The sequence below is a fragment of the Oenanthe melanoleuca genome, chromosome 8 (genome assembly GCF_029582105.1).
Source record: "Oenanthe melanoleuca isolate GR-GAL-2019-014 chromosome 8, OMel1.0, whole genome shotgun sequence".
Taxonomy (NCBI): domain Eukaryota; kingdom Metazoa; phylum Chordata; class Aves; order Passeriformes; family Muscicapidae; genus Oenanthe; species Oenanthe melanoleuca.
In genome coordinates, this window is record NC_079342.1 from 17,658,424 (window position 1) to 17,680,571 (window position 22,148).

Below are 22,148 nucleotides of genomic sequence, written 5' to 3' on the forward strand. Positions count from 1 at the left end.
GAAATGAAAGCGTTTATGTGTGGCCAGAAAATAGTTGTATGATCAGGGTCATTAAAGAACCAGCACTGTCTACAGAGAGAGAGACAGAACAAGGGGAAGAGGAGGCTGCATGGAAACGAAGAGGGTGCAGGTAAACCCAGGAGCAGGCAAAAAAGAATGAGCTTTGAGAAGAATCTGGTGTCTGCATCCCACCCAATCCCAATGAATAAATTTGTGCTGTGGCTGTGCAGCCCAGTGTACCTGGATGTTTGCTGGTGAATGTGGTGGTTTCTCCACCTGATCAAACTGATACAGCTAAGAAGGACCCTGGAAGTGCCAAGCTCCTGCTCCAAGTGCTGAAGTGCTCTGTGGGGTCAGTCCAGGCATATGGAGGAAGACCTCAGGGTGCTGCATGACCTTGGAGGGTTCCCTCCATCACAGCCCTCTGCAAGGCAAACCTGGTGCGTATTAGCTGTGCCCCTGCCTCTCAGTGTCCTTTTTCCTGTGCCTGTCTTTGAGGCTGTCCTACTCTGGTCGGTGCCACAGCTTGTGCTGTCACCTCCAGGATCTTGGACCTCAGGATCTCTCAGTGGTCAGAAGATCCCTTGTAGGAGTTTCATCTGAGCAAACATCCTGTCAGAGGGTCCCCAGGGTGGCTAGAGACCAAGATGATGATGGGTGGGTCAGACATCATCTATGGCGCTATCAGGCTCTGACAGAAAGCTTTAAAAAGTGAGGTGGGATGTCTCCTGCCAGCAGCAAAGAGCCCCTCTAGGTCTTGAAGATTCTGCAGCCAGCACCAACATCCCATCCCACTGTGCTCAGGCCAGGAGAGACCTCACTGTATTTCCATCTCTGGTTCCTGCTGCATGAGCACCGTGGGATGCTCTTTGCTGAGCCTGGCCAAAGCTATTGGCTTAAACACATCACGCGGTGCAGATGGGTCTTTTCCAGCTGTGGACAGCCCATGGTGTCTGGGGTGGGTGAGGCTGAGTCCCAGCAAAGGGCTCCTGGCATGTGAGACCAGGCTTGTAATCACTGTGATGTGGCTTGGAAAGCCTTGGCTGGAGGGGACAGAACACGCTCTGCCGTCAGAGGCGGAGAGAGCAGGGATCGGGCATCCTCCAGCTCCTGGCCCTGGGCAGGGAAAGCCCAGGAATGCAGATGCTGCTTGGTAGCATGAGCAGCAGCAGCAGGACAGTGCCATGAGCCCACCTCAGGGAGCAAAGCCTGTCCTGGGGATCCGCCCATCTCTGCGTCCAGGCAAGCTGAGGGCTGGGCAGCCACATCCATGATGCTCCTGCTTCCCGAGCCGGAGGAGAGACCAAGTCTTCGGCCCCTCTCACATCCCATCAGCTGACCCTTGGAAGAGAAACGGTGCTGACAGGTATCTAAGCGAGGCAGAATTAAGGGAAATGATAATAAATGTAGATGGTCAGGCGGGGGAATGAAATGATCCATCTTTTGCATGTTAGTCAAGAGGTGCTCGCAGGCTCCCCCCCTCCCTGCTCCCATTCAATCAGGGCCTGTCAGACCTCCAGCAGGTTGGCATTTTTGTGAAGAATCTCTCGGCTAAAAATTGTTGTCATTCCTATTTCCTTGTTATCAGTTGGCGGCACCTCGGCGGAGCCCGGAGATTAACGCAGAATCACCGGGCGAGCATCCATTCCCAAAGAGCCCTATCCATTACGCCGAGCTCGGCGGGTCCCTCCCGCCTCACCTCCCACATTCATCATCTTTAACGCTGACAGCCCGGCGCAGGCCTTTCAAATTTATCTCGCCGCGTCCCGGGCAGGCTCTATCCGTCAAACTGCACGAGAGGGAGCGAGCGGAGCGCCATCTCCTCTCCCCTGTACATCGGGGAGGGAGGGGGGGAAAACAACCTGCCCGTGTGAGGGACTCGGTAAAAGATTGGTCCGAGATACACAATTAATCATGGCTCGCATCAATTTGCTTGATTTACTCCCTGGAGGGAGAAGGGGCGTAAACACAGCGTGTGCAGAGGCAGTGTGGAAACATAATGTGTCTGTCTATAGGAAAAACATTAACACATCATCCCCGTTGTGGGTGATTGATGGGGGAACGGGACAGGGACAGCCCAGAGCTGGCAGGGTGACAGAGAGCCAGGAGCTTGCCAGCAAGATGGACCTAATGGAGATGAACCTCAGGGGCCACCGGTCAGGGCAGGTGGCATGTGGCACATCTGACCCACCTTCCAGTGCTCTTCACGAGGTGGCAGCCCATTCCAGGTATCTCCCCCCACACTGCAAGCCTCTGGGTGGGGAAGGGAGGTGGGAAGGGAAGCTTCCAGCCATTCTCTGTGTACAAGGCAGGTACTTCAAGGTAGAGATATGTGAAATATCCCCATCTTCAGGGTGATGCAGAATCCCAAGCAAAACTGCTTTTGCACACAAAAATCTCCAAGGCATATTTTGTGTTCGCTATCACATCCTAAATAGATGTCCATCCAGCTCACTCTGCCTTACCCCCGTGAATTCTTCCTGTAAATAATGTTTTTTGCCTGTCCCTGGAGGTGGGTGCATTTCAGTATGAGATCCAAATGTGCAGAGCATGCTTGTGAAGCCCCTCAGTAGCCTTCAGGGCGGGAGATGCCGTAGCAATGAAAGATGCTGTTATTATTAGATCCCAAGCACTGGGTTGTGCCATCCCTTGATGGCCCTGGCAAAGAGGCTGACTTTTATGGAGAAAGTTACTGCTGTATTTACAGTCCAAATCTCCTTGTAACCAGCTGCAGGGTGGAGGAGGAAATGTGGAGAGAGAGTTTGATGATTTAATGTGACCTTCTTGTGTGCCTTTCAGCCAAGGAGCCTTCTCCCTCCTTCACCAGCCCACACTTGGCAGGGCTCTGGCTCTGTGATCACACCCCCATGGGCAAGAGGAGTGGGAGGAGAGGTTTAACCAAGGTCAGAATGGTGGACCAGGAGCCCAGAGACTCAAGTTCCAGACTTGTGTCTTCCTTGGTGAAATCTTTGTGTAAATAAATGGTACCCTGACCTTGTTAGGGCAGGTATGGCATTTCCCACTAGCTTTCAGGAATGTTATTGTGTTTGGAGGTGAATGTGGGGGTTCATGAGAGCTCACTGCCACAAAAGAAATCTGTACCTGATATATGTAGGGAATAACCAAGGTGACAGGAATACAGGAATATTGAGGATTCAACCCTCAGTGTAAGGGTTGTGCAGGATGAGCTGATGTGGTTTACCAGCTCTTAACACCCAGACATGTCTCCCCAGGCAGTTTGCAGACCATGGACCACTCCTATATTCAGCACCATTCCTGCCATGAGCTGCAAAAGCTCCCACATTTTCTCTCTGGTTAGCTAGCAGTGATGCTGGACAGGTTCACTCATCCCCAGCCATGTGTGGCCCTTGATTGGGACTTCCTGCAGGTGCACCAGTCATCTGAAAACACACATCAGTTTCCACATATATGTTTCTTAACATGCCTGAGGTGGGGTTTAAAAGGTAGTCTTCCAGCTCTTCCACTGCCTTCCTGCATGGGGTTTCCTTTAGCTGCACTCCAGAATTTCCACCTGGGAGGAATAAATGCAAACACAGAGAGATCTGTCATCCACAGGTCACTGGACAGTGCTTTGTAAGTCAAAAATGGGTGAAACTGGTGTAGTCTGCGTGAAATGAAACATGGAGCTCTGTGGAATGATTTGAGTATCCAAATAGACTGCCCATTAATTGCCCTTCTGTTTGCAGGTCCTTAGGAGAAAAATCTGCCTTGCTACCATCTTGTCTGTCTGTCAGTCCAGCTATCAGTACAGTGTTTCAGACTATTCCTATTTCTGATTCATGGAGCATGAATTAAATTCTGAAAATTAACACTCCTGCTGGGGGCTGCTCCCATCCTCAGGCAAATTCCCATCCCTTCTCTATGATGTGCAGCACCAGCCCACACCTGTGTGCCTGATACACCCAGGAGCATCCCTCCTAGGAGCAGTTGCTGTCCCCAGAGCAGCCAGGCTAAGCTCAAGCAGGACCAACTCCATGACCCACATTGCTTATGGTTTAAATTTATCAGTTTAATTTAATTTTGTTCTCCTCTGATTTAGTTGCATCTGAAGAGGGGTTTTGTTTCACTTTATCTTGTGGAAATTACTTATAATTTTGTAGTGGCTGTTTAATATATAGATATATAGATATATATATATGTATGTATATGCTGGGTTTTACAGCCCATTTTTATCACCTTTTTATTATCTCGGGTCAAAAGCTTTACTGGGTTGCATTCAGGGAATTATGCAAACTAAGAGAAAATACCATAGCAAAACTATAGATTTTCTCATTAAACTCTGCTTGGACATGTAGTTATTGTAGTAAAACTCTAGTAACTATTACAGGCCCTAATATAAAATTATAGTTTGACACCTCAGCGTGATTGGCCTTGCACTGCGGTTAAATTAACCCTTTCCATCCCTTGCCTGCTCACACTAAAGGCTTTTGCTGGAAGCTGGCAGGCTGGACTCAGTGGGCAAGCTTGGGTGCTGTTTGAGGGCTTAGCCTGGCACTGCAGCCACGGCCCTTCTGTGGTCCAGTTGCAGCAGCTCCAGAGCAGCTTTGTCTGAGCTGTTAAAAAGCCTCACTCCAGCAAGAATTGAGAGAAAAGTGATGGTTGAATAAAGGATCCTGCGAGTCCGGGTGGATAAAGTCCAGCAAGGTGGGAATTTGCTGAAGTTTGCAGCAGTTTCTCATCCCAGAAATTGCTCTGTTCCTGCCGCCCAAGGACTGTGTAATTCTCCCTGCTCCGTGCACAGTGGATTTAAGGAGCGATAAGCATATTCAGCGACTTAATTATCTCAGACGAGATTTTCTTCTCAATTACACTCAAGTAAATCTGAAGTGATTCCATTCAAGTGGATGATCTTAGTCCACCCTTGTAAAAAGTAAAATCAGAGAAAACATTGTCCATGCATGTTAGCAAATCTCCACGCCTCTGCTGTACCACTGCAGCAGTGGTGGGAGGTTTTGGGACCATCTGACGCAGTGACAGTCTGTGTTTAAAACAACCTGGCTGGTCCAAGTTGGGGTGGGGACTAGTTCCTTCTGATTGCCTGATTAACATTTTAAAACTATGTTGATAATAACCTGGGGTAGTGTGACAGTTCAGCAACTTCATTCGAGGGAAACACTTAATCATATTTATTATGTAAACACAGCTTGCCATGCCCCCATTAAATTATTAATAGTACCATTAACATATTTACATATAAATCTTATAGCAATTGATGGAAATGTCTCCAAGAACCTTGCGTTAGCTCTCTTTTTATAATGGATTCTCTCTTGCAAATACCCATTTATTAAAGAGACAAAATATTAAGTTTTTGTTAAATGTTCATGTCAAAAATGTCACCTTTGCAGTTTTGCAAATTGCCATTTATGCAACACCTACTGGTTGGTATTCTCCTGTCTTAAAAATATTTTATCCTGTTTAAAAATATTGCTTCAATAGGAGCAATTAAGGAGAAAAAGAATAAAGATATTTCAGTGATCTGGGCAAGTTTTTTGCATTTTCATTAGTGATAAAACTGGCAGGTTGAGCAAGACAAAACCAGGGGTTTGTTCCATCATTCCACACCTGGAAGTACCCTAAAATGCCCTCAATCCCAATGCTGCCTGGGGCTTAACCACTGAGCAAAACATACACAGTTCCTTCAGCATCCTGAAGGAAATAGGCAGCATAAGGGAAACAGAAGAAAGAGTGTAGAGGGTACAAAGGATTTACTGGACAGGATAAGGAGAAGAGGTTGGAGGGTAGGTTAGTCCTTCTCTGGTTTCTCCTCCAAATTCTGCATCTTTCTTAATCAGCCCTGCTCTGCTAATAAGCCTAATTAGGCTATATACTGTAATTCCTTAATACTGTAATTCCAGGTAGCAGTATCCAAGAGTGATTCATTCTCAGGACTGCCAACTTTCACAGGTTTATCACAAGACTCTCAGGATTTCTTTTTTTTTTTCTTCTTAAATTTTCTGCAATCAAATGATGGTGTAAGAATCTCAGCTTTCCTTTAAATAAGTGGAGTATGCACACTTCAAGCCCTGCAGTCAGGGCAGAAAGCTTGTGTTTGTGCTGTGAGCCTGGTCCTTAAAGCATAGAAACCAGAGAGCCAAGACAAAGATAACTGCAGGGTGGTGGAGTTGTAGGATAATTTAGGTTGAAAGAGGCCTAACGAGGTCACAGTACACTTAATTTCTGGTGCATCTCATACTTAAATGGCAGTTTCCATTAGTGTTTTAATATTAAAAACAGTTTGCTGGGAAGGAGCCATAACTGCCTGAACTGGGACCTGCAGGGAACCCAGCAAGGGGTCCTGTCCCAGCTCTGCTCAGGACACATGACCTTGGCAAGTTGTGTCTTCCTTCCACACCACCCTTCTCCCCAGCTGAACACAGGGCTGAGCAAGGCGCTTTCCCTTCTGGAGAATTATTGGAGAATTAAACCTTATTATGGTAATGCAGGAGCCGAAGAAAGACAGACGAAGCATTACAAAGGATTTTTTTCCCTTTCTCAATTAAATGAATGTTCTCCTAACCCATCGTGCCCAGCCCTCGTGTGTGCTGTTACAATTGTCTCTAAAAACTCTGTCTGATTTTTCAAGCAATTTCTCACGAAACAGGCACTTTCAGAAAAATCATAAGAAAGCAATCGTTTCAAATTGGTCATTTGGGACTCAAATTACTAATCTAATACATTTTTTATTGAGGGTTCCTGAAAGGTTCCATAAAACACAGTCTTTGAAGCTGCCCAAACTTGCCAGCTTCCCAGTTTGACAAATCGAATCCAACAATCCACTTTGCAGCTCAGGTTTAGGGCTCAGGAAGCTGCCACCGAAATAGCAGCGTTTATATTTCTCCATCAATAGTTCCTATCTGGTTAGATTTTTAAATTCCCTGGGGTATTGTGTTGATTTTCTTTTGCCTGTGCTGGATTTTTGTGTCTGTGTCCAAGCTGCAGTGCTCATATTGGGGATATTGATGGGGGCAATTGACCTGGAATCTGCTCCTGAGCATCGTCTCTGGTCCAGCTCAGAAGAACAAGCAGGACAGAAATTGACCCAGGCAACCCAACACTGTGTGCCTGCCCAGCACAGGGATGGTGTCTGAGGAGCTGTTTGCTTTAGCTGGAGGGAGAGGCAGCCACAGGCAGGAGCAGCGGGTGGCTGTGATGGAATGTCTCCCAGCCCACTGCTCCACAGACTTGGATGTCAAGATCTGGCTTTTGTGCTGTTGAAGTCCATGATGCTGCTTTGGATTTACACCCATGGAAGCAGGATGGGAACTTGGCCTGGGTCTCAATGCTGTTGTAAAGCTGAGGGAGTCTTTGGACCCACTGCCTGGCCTTTAATTGGAGTGGGGGATCCAGTGGAGGAGAGGAGGGGTGAGGCTCAGGGCAAAGGGAAGACAGCGCTGGTCTTCGTGGCCTCCAGGAGAATAAGTATTGGCTACAGTGATTGCCTGCCTTGGGAGGGAACAGTGAGGGTCTGAGCAGGTCAGGACTCAGAAAGAACAAGAAACCTGGACTTCCAGTACCTTTCCCATGCTACTCCACAGCACTTTAACCTAGCAAATTCATTTTCTCGTGCATCAACCAAGGCAGACCGGGGTATAGGGAATGAGGTTGTCCCTGTGCCCAAAAGCTGTGCGTGTGCAGGTCAGGAGTCCATGTGAAACACCAGATCCCAGCAGCAGATTAAGAGGCTGAAGCATCAGGATGTGTCCCCACTTTGTGCTGAGCATCTCTCTCTGGGGAAGGGAAGGCTCTTAGGGCAGATTTCACCTTGTGCTGAGGGGTCAGCAAAAGACTCCCGTGCCACTTAAATCCCACTTAAGTACTTTGCACTGGGGTGAAATTAACTCTCTCCACAGAATAAGCCATCAAGGAAAACTGATCTAAAAATCTACGCTGGGCCACAGCCGAGCCACGCTTCTATTAGCAGGTAAAAAAATATTTCCCATCCTTAGAGTTAAATGAGCCAATAGTTCAATCACAGAGCGAAAAGCAGCAATAGAGACAGGGATGCTGAGTGCCTCAGGTATTGGGAATCTATGCTAGGAATCACAATAAGCAGGACTCGCCTGTGTTCTCCGTGTTTAGCAGCAGTGTTATTCAACAACCTATTTGCAAATGCCATCTTCCAAAGTCCTTTTTTCCCCCCTCGTTAAAGTTGCAGCGATAATAGGGCAATTACAGTGCAATAAGCTAAACGCAATCCATTAGTGGCATCACAGCCATTTTTAGATCTTGGAGAAAAAAAAATCAAAGCTGTTTAAGTTTTCTTATTATGCACATTAAAAGGCAGGCAGCAGGGTCTGATCAAAGACACCACCACCCCTGTGCTCCCCCCACCAGCCTCCTGTCCCTTCGTCTTGCCCCCCCTCTGTTCATTAGTGGTCACAGCTGTGCAGTCGGCCAATTACTTGGGAATAATAAGTACATTTTGCAGTAAATTAAATATTAATTAGTCCTTGGCAGGTTGTTTTGGGGGTTTTTTCGTTGTTTCCCTCCCTCCACCTGAAGACGGTGATGTGACACTGTTACTGCCTGTGTCGGCATGTGGGTGAGAGTGGGGGAGGCTCTCTTCCATCCCTGTGCTCCTTCTCCTCCAAGCTGGCTTCCAGCAAGGTCTTTCCTGCTCTTCCTAGAGGGTTCACTTCTGCTGGACCAGGATTTGCAAACACATCCTCAGCTTGGATGGTACCTTCTTCCAACCTGGGCATATCCCGTCTCTGCCTGGCTTCCCATCCTGTGTGCTCCACTTGGGCACTTGGCTCTGCAGGCAGAGCAGCATCCCTGATTGCTTGTGATGTGTAAATGAGGCCTCATCCTGCCCTGCTCCTGCACAGCAGGACCCCAACCCAAGCAGTGTGTGTTGTGCCGAGTGATAAGGAAGAAAAGCAGTTCAGGCTCAGGGATTCGGAGAGTCCACCCAGGACTCTGGGGACAGAATTACCTAGTTTGGATTTCTCTAGTCCCCTGGAAATCAGTCTGCCTTTAAAAAGTGCAGTCCCTGGGGAAAAAAGCCTGGCAGACAGTAGTCAGGTGAAGCCCAGACCAGATCCCAAGCACAGATCTGCTGGGACGAGCGATTTGTTGAAGTGAGCCAGGTGAGCTAATTTTGATGTTATCAACATTTCAGCATGTATTGCAGTTTAAAGAACGGATGCAGTGGAAATAAAAAGTGGATGAAAAGAGCAGCTAGGCTTTGCAGAGGAGGGATGAGAGCCTGACATGGAGGGAAGACCTGTCGTTGCTCTGGAGTGCCCCAGGAGCCCTGCAGAGGCTGGCACAGGAGTCCCTGGGAATCCTCAGAGTCAGGACAGGAGGGGCAGATGCTCTGGTGGCTCACCCATTCCCTGCTGGCATACTCCAATTGGAGCTGCTGTCACCTGGCCTGTGCCTCCCTAAAGTGCAGCATTACCTTTGCTGCCTGTGGCCAGACAGGAGGCTGGAAACAAGGAGATGGAGACTTAGCATCTGACTCACCACCCATCCTTCCTCCTTGCCACCAATGTCAGTGTGAGCAGAGAAGAGGGCATTTTGTACTCCTTTTCCTTACAAGTCCATTACCAAGAGATCCTGAAGCAGAATGAGCTATGTTAGCAAAGGCAGAGTAATCTGTGCCTGTTGGCAGATCCCAAGGTAAAAGGTTCCACTTGTTCAGCTCTTGGATTTACACTTTACTAAACAGCTCTGTGGGCTGCCTTGTGATGCACCATGCACAACTTCGCCCCTTGATGCTCTTGAGTGCGATTAAGTTGTGAGCTTTTTTTAAATGTAACTTGACAATATGCAGGTTAGGTTTGTATTTTATTTACAGCTTTTACTTGGGGACCAATAAAACCCCAGCTGGCTAATGTGAGAGCTAAAACTTGCATCTTACTCTTTGCCTTGGATATCTTTCCTATGGTAAACTATTTATTTGCGTTTCATCTTGCACAAGCTCCTCTTTCCATGCTGAGAAGCCAAGAGCTCCAGGGGCTCTTTGAAGACTATTTGCTATAGAATAGCAACTGGAATTCTCTTTAAACATCCGTGCCTGCTTTGTCCTATAACTGGCCTCTTGGTGTCAACATGCAGTTTTGTGCGAGTTTCCTGTGCAAAGCTAACATTTGCACGTTCCCCTGGCAATTGTGCTTCCAGATCCCTCTTGTTCAAGCATATCCCATCATTTATTCTTGCAGGAATGAGCAGCAGTTACTCCACGTGCCAAATCAGAGGCAGCATCAAGGCCTCTTTAAAAAGGAAGATTTTACTGGGTTGGGAATGACCGCTGTGCTGCTCGGGTAGGAGGAATGTGCTGTGTGACCTACGTGTCCGGTCAGAATGGTTCACATTTGGATTGCAAGTATGTGGTCCCCCTATCTCTGAGCTCCAGGCTTTCATCACACCATTAAAGTGCAACAAAATCTTGTTGCAAAATCCCACTACAATCTTGCATTTCACTGTTGAGCCATCAGCCATTTCCACCTAGGAGCATCCCCCAGACACTGACCCTGGCACGGCAGCAGAGTACATGCAGAGGGTGACATGGCATCAGGCTAGTGACACAAATCATGCTAAAAATGCCAAATAGCTGTGCTTACATGCATTCACAACCCAAGGGTCATGCTCTTGCCATAAAAAGGGAGATGAACCCTGGTGAGATGGGAGTGATGCTCCCTAGATGCCTCTGGGAGGGAAAGATCAAGAACTGTTGCTCATAATGGCACTGGCTGCTAAAACAGTCAAAATAATCAGGGGGTGGGGAGGATGCTGAGGGTACAGATGCATCTGGGTGATGAGTGCCCGTCATTTGGTGGTGCATCTTCCCAGTGGCACCCCAGTGTGCCCATTCTCCCTGGGATGTTACAGGGCTTCATTGTGCGCCCCACAACACCCAGCCCCTCTTTAAACCCCAGCAGTGGTTTCTGTTACATGGATCGAAAAGCACGAGCTCTGTGAAGACACAAAAGAGAAAATATTTTCTTTCTCTCCAGTGTTATTTTTCACTCCTTCTGTTTCTCTTTCTGCCATCTCATGACTCTCTAAATTCATGGGAGCTCTTCCTCAAGGTGAAATGAAGGCTCTGGGCTGCATTTGGTAGTGCCGACAACAGGGGATGAGGGTCAGGGAGGGTTAAGCAGGGAGGGGGCAGTGCAACAAGGCGGCCTGATCTAGTGATTAAACAAAGGGATTCAGCCAACATGTGTAAAATTAAGTGATCAAGAGTTGATTACAGAGTGCATTGATTGTGTACTGATGGATTAAACAGAGTCGTGCTCGGGATGCGATTTTCCGAGCTGGGCACGAAAAGCACAGGCAATTGACGTGTTGGCCAGAAGGACCCGCTTCTCCCAATCCCTGGCTTTTATACATTCTCCGGATAAATCTGCAGAGAGGCCCGTGGAATTATAATCGATTATCCATTTCTCAAAGTCACTTAAGGGCCCTGAGCTACAAGCTAAAGTGCCAGTGCTGCGAAGAGGCATTGGGTATGCGCCGGCATGTGCAGGTGCTGGCGCGAGGGGAAAATGTGGCAATGACCCTGTGTGCTGCAAGCTGATGAATCTATTTTCTTGTAGGAAATAGTTTTGACAGTTCAATATCTGTGTTTTCGATATGTGCCCCACACATCCCCAAGGGAGGAGAGGAGAGAAGCTAGAACGTGGCAGGGAGGGAGTGGGTGGGAGTAGGGGAAGACTCTACCACATCACCCCTTCGAATTATAAGTGTATCAGTATATCACCAACTTAACAAGCTGCCCTCCAAGTCAAGGGCATGGGAGAAGCATGGCTGTCTGCAAGTGTCTTCTGCAGGGTCAGGATGGGGCTGGAGCCTCTCTTGGGGGTACTTTGCTGGGCTTTGGGGGGACCCTCAGCCTACATTGGGGTAGGGGCAATGGGGTAGTTCCTAGGCTCTTGTTTCACTGCCAGTGGTGAAGGCAAAGACCCGTTTCCAGGCTGATGCTGTCTCTTGGGATGCAGTCAGGTCCTTTGCCGACGACTCAGAGTAGCAGGCAGGTGGGGCTGAGACAGCTGAGCAGCTGCAGCCTGGTGCAGGATCATCCTGCATGTTTTATAGGGAGTTGGATGCGATGGTGGAATGGGGCCGGGGGGGGAGGCGGGGGAGAAACGCTTGCAGGTCTGTCACTCCCACTCTCAACTGTATCCCTATTCTGCTACAGATGAAGCAATCAAAGCCCAAAACAGGCCCCAGATATTTCCAGACCTCAGAGCCCAGCTCTTGCACAGTCTCCCAGCCAGATACAAGAATGTTTCTGTGAAACTCCCACCTTTTCTAGTTCCCACTGCCATTATTTTTTGGCATTTAAAGAAGGTGCTTTGCTCCAGGTCTTTCATCCCAGGAGCTGATGCAGAGCATGGATAGTTAAGGCACACTTCAGCAATGCAGCTACACGCTCCTCTCCACCCTCTCCCACCAGGCCCACAGAAACTCCAGGCTGGATATCTGGTTCAACCAGGAATAAGAAGTGGCCCTTGTAGCAGCAAACAGGGCCAGAGGCCGGGCACATTGCTGAATGTTGCCCAGCTGCCAGCCCTAGGTGCACAGCCCCAGGCATTCCAGGTGGCTGAGGAGGAGGAGGAAGGAGAAGCAGAACCATTCTGCACACTCTGTCTGGCCATGATGCATGCATGACACAGGAGCTGGAGAGCTCTGCCTGGCTGCCTGTGTGCTGGGAAGTGTGCTGTGTCCCAGTACCTCACTTTGCAAGTACCACGGAGCAAGGACTGGCCATGGGCCATGAAGTCTTCAGAACTGCAGGCATGATCCCTGGGTCCCACTGGCTCTGATTGGTTTGTCCACAGCCTGGCCAGTCTTGGGTGCATGGTATAAAAAGATCCATGGGATGGACGGCAGCTCAGGGATGGGGGAAAGAGGTGCATCATGCCCCAGGAGATCCCCCAGGATGGAAGGACAGAGCTGTAGGATTCCCTCAGCAGTGTTTCTGCTGTGCCATGTTCGCTGAAGTCAGGGACCCCTGACTGATGCTGGGGAGACCCAGCTGCTCCCCAGGACTTGTATTTTTGGGAGGTGATCCCGTGGGTTGAAGAAGTCTCCAGTTTCATTCCAAGAGCAGAAGATGGATGGCAGCAAGAAGATCCATCTTCATGGTCATGAGCTTTTCTAGACTCAAACTGGCACCCATCAGAGAACCTGGAGCAGAGAAGGGATAGCCTTTGTCCTTGGTCCTTGCTCACCTCATCTGGTCAATCTCCAGCCAAGTGAGGGGTGTGGCTGGGCACTGTAGTGCTTCCCTGGGAGAAGCCTGCATGGGCAGACTGCCCAGCTGTGAGCTGGAAGTGAGGACGGAGGCAGTGCAACCTTCCTTCACTTGCTCTCAGTGGTCCTCTACTTTCCTCTTGTGAAACCCGGGGAAGTGTTTCTGCTCAGTTCAGCATCCCCACGTGGAGCAGCACCATCAGCCTGTCCCAGTCCTCCTCTTCTGCTCTCCCTTCCAGGTCCCTGTCATGCTCTCCCTTCCCAGCTCTCCCAGCAGCCTGCGTCCCTCTCATCGGGGATTCATTGTCTTGTCAGCCTCTAGTTAGCCAGCGTGCGTACGAATCATAAATTACCCCGCCCGGGCCTCTGCTATGCTTCAGCACAGACAAAAAAATTGCACTCCATCACCATGTCTCCCGGCTTTTAGTGGTATTGATCAATGCTGCTCCCTTCCCGCCCCCCCCCTTTTCATTTTAACCGAGCCGGTTAAGTGCAGTATCTTATTTTGTGCTGGGACAAATGAAAAGAATATTAGCAAGGGCTGAAATATATCTCTTTTTTATCTCTCTGCTACTTTTTTATTGAATCTTTCTGAGTAGGTGGCTTTCCGCAGGATGACAGCCTCATGACAGGCTCCTCATTAGAGCTGAGACAGTAATTGTGATGCATTTCCCTGCGCGGCCTTTTCACTTCTCCCCCCTCTCCTGCCTTTCCTCCTCTCTCCCTTTCCCCTGATTTGTAAAGTGATTGGATGTACAGACTCACTCAGTTTCTTAAATTATTGCCCAGCTCAATCCATCTTCCACTGCCCCACACTGGGCAGCTGTGATCTCCGCAGATGGAGAGCCAGGGTCGGATCACAAGGGTTCCTCACCTCTCCTGCTGCCAGGCTGCCACTCGCCATGACAAACATGGTGCTGGACCCAACAGGATGTGCAACAGCCTCTGAAGAGCCCAGGGTGCTGTTCAAACATGCATTTTTACTGAGTGACCCATGGGATCAACCTCAGCTAGAGTTAACTGCATGGCAGCAGTGCTGCACCAGTTTACACCAGTCCTCTCCAATATCCAGCTTGTCTGGACCAGCAGCTACAAGAACAACTCTTTCTTTGGAAAGAAATCAATATTTTAACAAGCTTTTCTGCGTCAGATCCCTCTGTAGTTCTTACTCTCAGGAGAAGCAGGTGTATTTCTAAGCTGCTTGGCAGCCTAGGCACCTTAGCAGGAGTAGTGTCAGGGATCAGGCTCTTGGTGGGGCTGCAGCAGTCTGACTATAGGTCTTCTCTGTGACCCAGTTTCTTCATGGGGTTGTAGAGGTCCCACTGTCCATATGTGTCTCTATGTGTTTTATATACCATAGGTGTATAAAAGCAGCTGTCACTCATCCCTGTGCCTCTCTTTGCTGGATTCAATGCAGGACTAGCCCTGTGCTCTGCCAAGCACAATCCAAGTCCAGCTTCTGCTTGTGCTCTGCAGCATCTTTGCCCTGTGATGCGGGAGTGATTCCTCAAAAGTATTTTCTTACCTGAATAGCCATTTTTTCAGACCTCTGCCACCTTCCTGCCTGCACAGATCTCCAAAAGCCACATGCTCCAAGAGAGGTCTGCTCAGTGCAGGGTGATTTCTCAGTGGTCTAGATGTGCTTGCTGCTCTGTGGGGTGTCTGCAGAATTTACAGGTGTTTTGCCACAGCACTCAAACCCGGAGTCACCTCACTGCCTGTTACTGCCTCTGGCACCTGGATCTCCACTGCCCTGTGCAGAGCAATTGCATCAGGAGCCAGATCCAGGGCACCTCATCCTGGGCAGCAAGTTGAGGTCTGTATCCCCCAGCCAGGCAGGAGCCTGAGGGATGGGAAGGCCCTGATGGAAGGAATGGGAGGTGCCCTGACCTCAAGTGCAGGTTTTTGGGGGCCTATACCTTTTGGTACCAGCCAGGATCCAAGGCAGTGCCCAGCAGGCAGGATGCCACTCCTTGGGGACAGCACTGGGACCACACCAGTAAATAACAGGGAGGTGGAGGAGCAATGAGCAACATTATTCCTGCTCCCTCACTTTATCAGCAAACATTTTTTGTCTCTCTTGTTATTCTGGGGTGCTCTGCACTGACACATGAATCATCTCTGCCTTGAGCCACTGTTGTCATCTCCCCTCCTTGGCTGCCACTTACTACCAGGGCTCTGTGAGCCTCATCAGTTGTGGCGTGGGCTCGCCAGGAAAAGAGTGAGTGTTTTGTTATTTCCAAGCTAATATGGGGCTTTCTTTGAATTATTGTTTTTTGAGCTGGAAGGAAAGGAGGCTTGTCACACGAGATACCTGCTATCAGTACACAAATAACAGCAAGCCCATCATCGAATGGAAAATAATCGCCACGGAAACCGAGTTGCAGAGCAGCCGGGAGGGATTATTACAGGCACTGGCAGTGGTGATGCTGTCAAGAAGCCTGTGTCAGCACTTCCATTACCACCCACCTGGTTTCAGCACAGCCCCTGAAGCAGGGCACAGGGCCACGAGGCCCCAGCGTGGGGTCATTTCTATTCAGAAGAGTTTCAGATCAACTGGCTTTGATTGGGTTTAAATGATGGAGTGTTTAAGAGGGAGAGAGCAGAAACAGGGTGAGATGGAGGGAGGCGTCTCAAAGAGGGGGAGTTGGTACTCAGAGAAGTGGAAAAGTGTTTGAAGTAGGAGAAGTCACCTCGGAGTTGGGACTGAAGAGCTGGTCCTCATGGGAGCAGGCTTCAGCTGGTCACAAGGAAGGACAGTGTGGGGAGGTGCAGGTGGCACTGCCTGTGCCACCTTCGGCAGCAGTTCCTGGGGAGGCACCTGAGTGTGCATCTGTGCAGATGAGCAGTGGATTTATAAGACAATTAATTTCATTCATTTGGCAACTTGCTGAGCTCCTGTGCAGAGTGAGCCCTCATGCCTTGTAAACTTTGCTCATTGAGTGACTTGGGAGCATTGTTTACTCTGCACTGTGTAAGTGGTGAGTAGCTGTATACACCCTGTGCTGTCAGCACTGTTGGTGGGCTGGGTGCCTTGGTTTTTTTTCACTTAAGTGCTCTCCAAAACAGTAGTTCGCATTATGCTTGTGAGGGAAAGCTCTGCCTTCCGAGTGACACACACCTGCCCTGCAGTGCTGTCAGGGCACAGGTGCAGGGCAGGAGCAGGGATGACTTCATGGCTCCATGCCTCTTCAATATCGTGCTTGTGTCCCCAGAACCTGAGCCCAGCTCCCAGCCTGGAGCCCAGGTCCCATTAACAGCTGCTTTGCAGTGAATCAGACCTTTCCCAAAGGAATTATCTTGGCTCCGTATCAGTGTAACTGGATGAAGGATCCAGCCCTCTGTCCCCAGTGGGATCAGGAGGGTTTGGTCCAGTCCCTACCTGGGCTGCGATCCATCTGCAGATGCCCTCTGAAAGAGCCTGTGGACAAATTCCTCCACACTCTGCTTTCAGAGCAGGAAATATTGGGTTTCAACACTTGGAGTTAAACATTTCCGCGGAGCCCAGGAGACCGTGCAAACAGCGGGAGCACCGAGGCTTTGCCTTTTCATCTCTCTGGCGCTGGCGAGCGGGGGGTCGGCAGCGAGGGAAGCACGGCAGAGCCGCGGAGGGTAAACACTGGAGCCGAGCCTACCGAGTAACCAGAGAGTGAAGGGGAGAGAGAGGGGCAGAGAAAACAAAAACACAGCTGCCAAAAAACAAAAGCCTGAAAAGAGCCATTCAGTGTCTCCCAGGAGCGGGTTTGGCACAGGGCAGGGAAGGACAAGCAGGGAGCAGGCGTAGGTCCCTCCCGCTCAGGGATATGGGCCCTTTGTTCTGCCCTGGGCAGATCAATGCCCTCTGCTCCGTCCAGAGGAGTAAGCACTTACACCCCAGCACGGTCCAGCCACACACGTGATGCAGAGTCCTTTGTTTGCTCCTGAATATCAGGATGTCCCTGCTCTGGAAAGGAGAGGTGGGATGTAAGTATCCTTCTCCACCCTGGCATTCACAAACAAAGCCTGAGGACCTGCCATGCCCATCTTCTCCCTATCCTCACAACCCAGCATCCTACACCATGGAGATGGGTACCATTGCCTGGAGCAAGACACCACAGCGTGGGTGTGTGCCAGGCTCTGGGCATGCTGCAGATGTGGATGCTGCTGATTTGGGGGGACACTTTCCAGGAGAAGCCTCTGTTGCACTGCAGGCATGCAGCGGGTTCCAGAGACCTGGGGAGGCTTGCGTGGGTGTCCTAGCACAGGAGAGGATCCCTCCTTTCTGCCTGTCAGTTGCACTTAGCCCTGCCCCTGTGAAAGTGCAGCTGTCAGACCCCTGGGCCAGGAGCTGGGGCTCCTTCTGTCTCCTGCTTTGCAATCTGTATGTCAGGGAGCTGGCTGTATGTCTGGGCTCCTGTTCTCTGCCCCTCTGGAAGCCCTTGTTTCAGTGCAAGCACCGGCCTCCTGTGCTCACCAGAGCTGGGGATCTTCCCCAGCTATCATGGGGATGCGGAGTGGCAGCTGTCACATCCTTCCTTGGCACATATTCATCACCGTATCACTGGTGTAGCTGATGAGTAAGGCCAGTGCTGCTCATTTCTCTGCTGGCCTGGGCTGGGGTTGGGAGCAGCCATGGGAGACAGCAAGGTTTCTTCCCATGACCTCAGATCCCACCTGATTGCCCCAGCCATTGAAATCCAATGGCTTAGGAACATGCACCCCCTGGAAGAGTGCCAGAGAACAAGCAGGGCACAAGGGCTGGAGGAGGTTAAATATCCCACCATTCTGGTGTATCAGCTGGTCCCCAGCAGGGGACCTTGACTATGCATCCTGATCCAAGGCTTCCAATCCTAGTGCTGTGGTCTGGGACAGTCCCATGACCTCCTCCAGCAAAGAAATAGCTCTGGGCTCCCCAAAGAGCAGAGACATGGGGAAGCTCAACCTCTGCTCCACCCTTAGGTGCTGTTGAGAGCATCCCAGCCCCAGCAGCCAAAGCTGTGTGTGGCCATGGGGGCTCGTGGGCCCCACGGTGGTGGCCTGGGCCAGGAGCAGGGATGCAGTGCAGTAGGGCGGAGGGCAGCCTGTTTACCCATCCATCTGTACACCCCACAGCGGGGATCCAGCAGGATTTCCCGTCCGCTCAAAGGCTGCCTGTTTATTTTGGGAGGGAGACTCAGACAGCTCCATTGTTTTGCTGTGAAGTTGGGGTTATAAATAGCAGGTGGTCGGGGACGCTCCTGGGCTATTTTGGGCCCCCACTAGACAAAAGTGGAAAAGCTCCAAGAGGAAGGTGGAATTACTGAAATGCCGACCTTTCCCGCAAGGGTCAGCAGGAGCTGTGTGTTTGGGTTTGAGTTGGATTCTGGGCATTATTTAAACATGAGGGAAGGAGGAGAGAGGAAGATGTTCCAAGTTGCATGGGCTGCATGCTGCCAATAAAAAGTGTGTCCTCCCTGGCAGAAGGGTGGTGGGAATGAGGGGCCAAGGCACCTGGGATCTGCCTGGGAGCCTCTGGGGGTGGCCCAAGTCCAGAAGAGGGGCCGGGGGGGTTTTCCTCCTGGCTCTGCAAATGGGAGAGTTCCCAGTGGAAAGGGAAGCTGGGAATGTAGGGAATGCACCCTTGGCACTGGCCTGCCCCAACTAGCTCCTTATGCCTCAGTTTCTCCCATCTTCTATAGAGGTGCTGAAGGGCAAGTAATATCTCAGTGACAGCCCTGCTTCCACCAGGCATGTTCACTTGGTCCTGCTGGAGGGCAAAGATAAGCCAAGGAGACTCTCAAACTTATTTCAGACCCTTTCTCTTGTTAGATGCTTGTGCCAAGCAGTTATACAGGGAGAAGCAGGGACCCAGTAAAGCTGCTCACACCAATGTTTTACCCTTTGAGAAGGTCCATTCCTTTAATGGGGATTCATTTAACTGGATTCTGCCATCATTAGGAACCATAAAATGGCACCTTTTGGCTCCTGATTGGAAGGCCACATTGCAGGCAGCCCCCTCGTATCCAGCATTGGCTGCTTTATTGTGCATTACTGCCTCTCACTCGGATTTAACCAATTTGATCCACGTCTAATACATAAATAAATAATCCAGCAGGAGGGTTCACGTTGGATGACAACAGGCAGCTATAAAGCACGTTTCTCCCTGCCAGAGCCATCTGAGCCAGGCTCCGCACGCCCTCTCATGAGCAGAGCTGCTAGTACAGCTGGGAGAGGGGCCTGGGGACCCGCGGGCTTCCCTCTTTTATGGGAACTTCATTGTTTGCTTTAGAGTTTTATTTTATGTTAAATAGATGCTGTATATTCCTTACAGAGCGGGCAATAAAGTTTCTGAGCTGGAAGAAATTGGCTTCAGAGCAGGGAGTGAACCAGGGAGATATGGCTGGGCAGGGAAGCAGAAGACAGGATTGAGAGTAAAGAGGGTGTGAGGAAATCTGTTTGCTTGCAGATCTGCCCCAGAGACTCAACCCAGCTAGGGATTAGGGTACATGGGCAGCCTCAAATCTCACCCAGGGATGACACAGCCCCAGGGGCCCAGAACTCCAGCAGCTGTGGGGTCTGGAGCAGCTGGTGGTTCAGGGAGGACAAAGGGCCCCAGCCCAGCCTTGGGACAGGGTGAGCAATCCTGGGTGAGCATCTAGACCTGCTCCCTAGCACATCCACAGCCTCATGCCATGGGTTCTCCTCTGCCTCCAACACTGTGTGCCCATGGAGATTTACTCTGCCCTTCATCGAGAGGGTCATCCTGACCCAGCCAGCTTCAGGAGTGTCAAGGAGGATGAAGATGGCTCTTTATAATGAGTTAATAGGAACAGTGAGCAGCGTTGTGTCATCCATCTACTCCAAGTCATATCATTTTCCCACCTCAAGTGGGAAGCTGGGTTTGCACAGGGTCACTTCCTGAATGTGGCTGTTGCTGCTCTCCCTCAAGACTGGAGTGCCCGCAGCGAGGTTTGGGATGCCAGTTGCTGTGCTACTGCAGAAGAGAGCCAATCCCTGCCCCAGGGATTGTAGGATGGGAAAGAATTAGCGCTATACCATGAGAAAATCCCTGGATTTAAGTCCTGTGCTAGGACAGGAACCAAAGCAGAGCACAGATGATACTGATGGCAGCTGATCTGAGCTAAAGCTTTTTCCCTTATTTTCGTTCTCACAGGCAAAAAGAAAGCAACTTTGTTTGACAGCCAGGCTCCGATCTGCCCCATCTGCCAGGTCCTTCTTCGCCCTGGGGAGTTGCAGGAGCACATGGAGCAGGAGCTGGAGAAGCTCACGCAGCTGAACATCAGGTAAGCAGCTCCCTGGGGTCTACCAGCATCCCTGGTGACTCAGCTGGGGCACCTGCATGTGGCAGAGAAGATGGTGGTACCCACAGCTACAAGATGTGGGAGATCTGGTGCTAGTCAGTGGGGCAGAAACATTTCCCTGGAGTTCACTGGGGTGGTAAAGTCAGGCAGAAATGCCTCCTGGAGGTCACAGACATCCCTTTCCCCAGGGACATGTGTTCAGTGAGCAATTCTCATGTTGCTGACATCCCATGATGGAGCAACCCTGCAGCATTGGTGCACACTGCTCCTCAGCTGCCTTCAGCTCCCTTCTGCTACCCCCAGTACAAAAAAGTCACCTATTTAAAAAAAAATAATTGCCTTTTAACTGCTAGCAGTTATTTAGGAAATGGCTGCAGCCAAGGGTTGGCAGATCCCTGCCCCTGCCTTAATAAAAGTCAGCAGCCTTGGGAAAGAGCGTGTTTATTTCAATTATTAATGAATTCTCCGGTCATTAAAAGGTGAGGAAAGGAATCAAACTGCCTCCTAGAAGCAAAGTTACATCACCAGGTGGTAGGAGAGGAGGGACAGCATGTGTGTGTGTGTGTACCAGGGTGAGGGGTGCACATGGCTGTGCACAGTGTAGAGGATGCAGAATCCATCCCTGCTTGGCTTGGACCTTCTTGGATTCAGCAATATCCGTTGCAGATGGAGGGAGCAGGAGGGAGCTTTAGTTAGAGAAAGAGAAACCTCCCAGAATGGATCTGGGTTGAGATACCCCAGTTTCAGCACCCACACCCTCAGGCTGAGGCCCATGTCCCCTGCATGTTGCACAGGAAGATAGGGAAGGGGGGAAGCAGGGAACAGGCAGCACATTTATTCCCCGCGACACCCAGTCCCCTTGCAAGTGTAATTTATGGTGTAATTTGGGCCACATCCAACTTAATAAAGGGCCACTGCAAATTAGTGAACAGGTTTAAATGAACAGAAGCAATTAGTGCTCGGAGGAGCCCATCAAAGAAGTTGGGCCAATATCAGAGTGAAACTGAAACTGCAAGCCAGGAGCAGAGGCTGGCTGGCGCGAAGTGGTGATGGGAAGGTGGCGTTTAATGGGAAAGGAAAGGAAACCCTAAATCATAAAGCGTGACAAGGGCCATTGTGGGCCAGCTGACAAATGAAAAAGAATGGCATTATTCCTTTAAATAACAGCAGCAGTTAGAGAGGAGACAGCTCTCCCTGGCTTGCCCTCGCTTCTCTGGCCTGCTCCACTCAGCCACGCAGGCAGCGAGGAAGAATCAGAGGTCTTTATTAATTATTAAATAACGACTCCCTCCGCAGTGTGATAGATAACGTTCAATCCAGGCGATGGATTCAGGCGATGGAGGCTAATCTGTAACACAGCAGATCCGCATAGGGATGGGCTCCCCCAGCCCCAGAGCAAACCGAGGCAGGGACCGGCAGCAGCAGCAGGCAGGAAGGGCAGGAATAGCAGGCAGGATGAGCAGGCAGCAGGGTGTGAGGGGTTGAAGTCCCATGCACTGCCCACCCCCAGCAGCCAGCTCACTATAGTGGGTTGCTCCATTTCCCATTCCCCCACCTTTCCTGCCCGGAGAAGCCAGGAGCAACAACACATCAACAAGAGAAGAGAGAAACTAATAATGATCTCAAATAACCCAATAAACA

At 50.2% G+C, this 22,148-nt stretch overlaps 2 protein-coding genes across 12 annotated transcripts in view; both read left to right on the top strand.

Annotated features, from left to right (window-relative positions):
- Window positions 1-22,148, top strand: part of RPS8 (ribosomal protein S8) — a 301,449-nt gene that overhangs the window by 155,166 nt on the left and 124,135 nt on the right. The window lies entirely within an intron of this gene.
- RNF220 (ring finger protein 220) overlaps window positions 1-22,148 on the top strand; it is a 215,095-nt gene that overhangs the window by 113,352 nt on the left and 79,595 nt on the right. For all 11 annotated transcript variants that reach the window (XM_056497102.1, XM_056497109.1, XM_056497107.1 and 8 more), the window contains one exon: window positions 20,360-20,489. In XM_056497102.1, coding sequence (XP_056353077.1) covers window positions 20,360-20,489 — 130 coding nt within the window. The remainder of the gene's footprint in view (window positions 1-20,359; window positions 20,490-22,148) is intronic.